Source organism: Caloenas nicobarica, chromosome 1, assembly GCF_036013445.1.
Source record: "Caloenas nicobarica isolate bCalNic1 chromosome 1, bCalNic1.hap1, whole genome shotgun sequence".
In the NCBI taxonomy this organism is placed as follows: domain Eukaryota; kingdom Metazoa; phylum Chordata; class Aves; order Columbiformes; family Columbidae; genus Caloenas; species Caloenas nicobarica.
The window spans coordinates 160,592,246-160,597,199 of record NC_088245.1 but is presented as its reverse complement, the minus strand read 5'-3'; the positions used below and the strand labels follow the sequence as shown (position 1 = coordinate 160,597,199).

The following is a 4,954-nucleotide window of genomic DNA, read 5'->3' as shown; positions in this document are numbered from 1 at the left end:
GCTGTTTCCTCTTGTTCTCCCCAGGCCAGCCCCCAGAGAGGCAGTGAATGGGCTCCCCATGCCACAGAGGAGTCACAGGTTACTTGCCAGTGACTCACGTGTGTGCTTAATGGGAATGGTGGTCTGGTGGTCTAGGTCTGGTGGTCAGTTGAAGACCAGGCCATGCATAGAGGGATTGCATAAGGAGAAGGATCACACGACAGCCTTGCAGCAGTGTGTGTCACCATTGATTAATGGACATTTTGGAGTGGAGAGCAAAAGTAATGAAACATGAAATAAGGCTGTTATAAAAACGTATTGGATGATTCACTCTGTGGTCATACTTTTGGGCTCTGAAGAGTATGTTGCTAATAGTTTTGTATTGCTGCTGTTGGCTGGGGTACCTCAGCTGGTCCTGGGACCTCTTGAGATGGTATCTGCAAGTATTTGGTTCACATTTTGCTGTAAGTCTATTTTTTTTCCTGTGAGACAGCCCTTATTGCCCATCAGATGTGTTATTACCCAAGGCTCTTCCCTACCTAGTGTGACCAGGAAGTTAAGGATTAAATAAGGTAAGGTGTGTGCAGGTCACTCTTATTTGTGTGCGTGTGACCTGCTTCACTGAGTAAACAAATGGACAAAAATGACTTTGTATTGTCTATGAGTTATGGAGAATGACTCGGGGGTACTGGTGGATGAAAAGCTGGACATGAGCTGACAATGTGCACTCTTGCAGCCCAGAAAGCCAACTGTGTCCTGCGCTGCATCAAAAGCAGCGTGGCCAGCAGGTCAAGGGAGGTGACTCTGCCCCTCTGCTCCGCTCTGGTGAGACCCCACCTGGAGTCCTGTGTCCAGCTCTGGAGCCCTCAGCACAGGAAAGACATGGACCTGTTGGAGAGGGGCCAGAGGAGGCCACAGAAATGGTCAGAGGGCTGGAACAGCTCTGCTGTGAGGCCAGGCTGAGAGAGTTGGGTTGTTCAGCCTGGAGAAGAGAAGGCTCCGGGGAGACCTTATTGCGGCCTTTCAGTACTTAAAAGGGGCCTGTAAGAAAGATGGGGACAGACTTTTTAGCAGGACCTGTTGCGATAGGACAAGGAGTAATGGTTTTTAACTAAAAGAGGTTAGATTGAGACTAGATATAAGGAAGAAACTTTTTACAGTGAGCATGGTGAAACACTGGCCCAGGTTGCCTGGAAATGTTGTAGATGCTCCATTCCTGGAGACATTCCAGGCCAGGCTGGACGGGGCTCTGAGCAACTTGATGTAGTTGAAGATGTCCCTGCTCATTGCAGGGGGTTGGACTAGATGACCTTTGAAGGTCCCTTCCAATCCAAACCATTCTGTGAATCTATGGATCTGGCACATTTATGCATCCATTCACTTCTCAACTCTGGACTAAAATTAATCCAGAAATCCCAGTTAGTAGTGTGGAAAACCTTTATAGGAGTGGTCTTGTATTATGGCACCAATAATATTCAGGTGATCACTGAAAGCACTGAACAGGGTCTTATTTTGTAAGCTCCCCTTTTGGCCACCTCTGGAGGGTGATCCACCCCACTCTGTGCTAGAGCTGGGCCTCAGATGTGTAGATGTAGGAATGAACATTTGGCTCTGTGTCTGATCTGCTTACCTTTATGACCAATGGAGAGAAACAGGCACTTCTAGGTCATGATTCATCTTGTCCAAATGTAGGCATCAAGAATAATTAGGTGAATCACACTCTAAACCTGCTTATTTCTCTCCGATAGGATGGGAAATGATAAAGGAAGGACAAGGTGATTAGCTGATATGCATACACCTGCTCCGTCAGTGTCTCCAGGGAGGTGAGGTGAACCTCCTACAGGCCTAAGACAGGTGTGATAAATTGTCCTCTGGAGGCTCTTATCCCTCTCCATTGCTTTGGAAACAAGTCAAAGGCAGGCACCTAGCTTAGACTAGGCACTTAACTTCTAAGTTACTAAAATTAAATTAAATTACTCCCACCCTGAATCTGTATCTCTCACTAACAAGCAACTATTATTTTTCTGGAACTATTGGCCCTTCTCCAAAAGTGGTATCAAGGATCCTGGAAGCAAATGCAGAGAAATTTCTGAGAAGTTTCACATTTACTTTTTTAGCATTTTATTTAAAGCTTTTTATTTTAAATTATAGGTTTTCTTTTCTGATGATCAGTTTGTGACTCCAAAACACAGAACAGGTAAACTGTCCTTTGGCATTGACAGGGTTAGCCCGAGTACTCTGATGGCAGGGAGGTTGTGCCTGACTGATCAAAGGTGGGTTTGGACTCTTCCTCCGTAACTCTTTGATAGCATCAATCTCTTCTACTTCAGGCTCTTGTTTGTCCGAAACTTGAGGAGTGAGAGGATCGCCTGCTGGAAGTTGTCTCCCGTCACTACATAGAGCAGTAAATTTCCAAAAGTATTTAACGCTGCTAAAGGTTTAACTATAATAAACACAAAAAGGATCTTGTTCTTCAAGTGGCAGCTGACAGGTCGTACTCGTAGCTCCAGCCGAATCTCTCGAAAGACGTGGAAGGGGAGGAAGCACACATAGAATACCACCAAGAGGACGATGGCAAGTCTGCGGGCCTTTTGTTTGTAGCAAGCTTGTGTCTGGGGCCCAGTAGCCAAGGTGTAAATAATGAACACGTAGCACAGAGTGACCGTCAGTGTGGGCAAGAAGAAGGCAAACGTGGTCAGCAGCCAGTTATACAACCGACTAGCATTAAGGTCCTCAGCAGTAGCCAGGTCTGGGCAGATCGTTCTATTCTGTGTATCCCTCGTGGCAATCAAGATGCCCAAGGGGCTGATGGCCACCAGGGAAATCATCCAAACTACTACGCAAGTCACCACTGCCCATCTCCGGTTTTGAACAAAAAGGCATTTAATTGGATAGACAACTACGAAAAAGCGGAAGATGCTGAAGCAGCTGAGGAAGATAATACCACTGTACATGTTGAAGTAGAAACAAAAGTGAATAAACTTGCACATGAAGTCTCCAAATACCCAGTTATTTCCATTAGCAGAGTAGTGTATAAAGAAAGGAAGTGTGGCTATATATAATAAGTCAGTGATAGCCACATTAAACATAAAGATGGTGCTGACTTTCCAGGGCCTCATCTTGAAAAAGTAAACAGAAATTGTTGCGATGTTCCCTGGGAAGCACACCAGGAAGATTAGGCTATAAAGGACGGAGAGATAGGATTTCACCTGTAAGAAATTTTCATCTTTGCAGCTTGTCAAAGGGTCTGCATGGCCTGGCAGAGCAGTAAAATTGTTGGTGTGTTCAGATGCCATGTTTGCAGAAATCTTCCTAAAGCTTTGCAAAAATCAGATGTTCAGTTTTAATTGATCTGTTGGGACAAATGCATTCACTTAAATATTTTGTTGCTGGAGCAAATGTCATATGTTTGACAAGGCATAGTAGAGGGAGGGAACAGGGATTTGCAAACGTACCCAGCTCTGACCTAGACAACCCCACTCAAATGCTCAAATTTCACCCTTTCCTCTCCTTTACGTTTAATTTTGATAATGATTAATTTTACTCTTGCTTTATTTAACCTCCCACACTGAAGAAGACAATTACTGCTTATCTGCAAACCATCAGGAGTCAGAAGCACACATTTAGAGAGCTAGAGAGAGTTTGGGCTTAGACTTCTGTGAATTAGTCTTAGCTTTGTATAAAGTAGAACTGTACCCATATTTTCTCTTCATTAATCTGAGCTAATAAGTGGTTTGTGCTCATGAAACCAGAGATGCTGTTCTGGTTTCATGAAAACCAAAAGATGTTAGACTTAGATAAAGACCTCAGGATCCGAAGCTCCCATAATCTGACAATCATAGCTTGTTCCCTGAATATGATCTTATTCCCTTTGAGTCATCAAAGTATAAAACTTGTATGAATGCTTTTTTTAAAAAATCAACCTTCATAGTGGCATAAAAACGAATTAAATTATTAAAGACTCTTTCTCGAAGCACAGAGGAAAGGTGGAAAGCACAGATACTGAGTGAAGACACTGATCTTACTTCCCATTTTGTGTGAATTTGAACTAAACAAACTTGTTTCTGAAAAGGTTTCTTATGTGCCATGGCCAATTTGTATCTCTCCACAGTGAATCCAAGACAACCTTTCTTGGTAGCATTTTAACCTGAAAGGATGGTAACCAAGAATGAAAATAATTTTGTCTAACTTCAGATATCAAAAAGTTAGGTGTTTAAACTGGACTCAGTCATCCTAAGCCCCACTTTATCACCAAGCGAGAGATGTAGGTTCCTCCAGAATGTAATGTATCTTCCTAGAAGAGAGGTTTCTAAGACAAATGGTTTACTCTTCTGGCATACCTATGTCTTTCCATTAATGACAAAGGCAGCCCAAGGTGACTAGTTCAGACTTGGATGTCTAACCTTTAGATGTCTTAAGTGAGGCAAGAGGCATGCCACTGTGGGTCTTCAGCATCTCAAGTGGGTACCACTCCTCCAGATCCTAACCTAGTTCATCTGAGAAAATATTTTAAAGTGACTTCATAAAGTGCTAGACAGGGTACTATCAAGCCCAAATTCTCCTCTTTTCCCATAAATACAGTCTTTAAAGTAAATCAATGTTACATTGAACATCCATGATGAAGTCATCACTTTAATAAGGAAAAAAAAAAGAAAAAGAAAAAACAAAAAAGACAGAAGTGTACCTTATTATAGTCTGGAAATCCGGTGTATAGAATTAGTTTTTGGTGTGACTCAGTTGATAGCATTTAGCATGTTACCTGGATGGATGTTTCTGAATTGTCCCAAAAACTGGTAGAACATGACAAATTTTCTCTCACAAAGCCAGTCATTAAAGCTAGGAAACAATAGGAATTATTTGATCATAACAAGTCAGAAATATGGGTATCACTTCATTACTCAGGAGCACTTCAGAGAGAAACTTGAACAGTCTCCCCATAATTTAGTTAAAACGTTAATGCTTTTCAACATGAATG

General features: G+C 42.5%; 1 protein-coding gene across 1 annotated transcript; it reads right to left on the bottom strand.

Annotated features, from left to right (window-relative positions):
- Window positions 1–2,300: 2,300 nt before the first annotated feature.
- LOC136003139 (2-oxoglutarate receptor 1-like) lies at window positions 2,301–3,275 on the bottom strand. Its single transcript, XM_065658459.1, has one exon. It carries the CDS (start codon window positions 3,273–3,275, stop codon window positions 2,301–2,303), a length of 975 nt encoding a protein of 324 aa, XP_065514531.1.
- Window positions 3,276–4,954: the final 1,679 nt, after the last annotated feature.

Bases quoted from the DNA above. Each gene is read 5' to 3' on its own strand.
- LOC136003139 (XM_065658459.1), bottom strand. From the start codon at position 3,275: ATGGCATCTGAACACACCAACAATTTTACTGCTCTGCCAGGCCATGCA.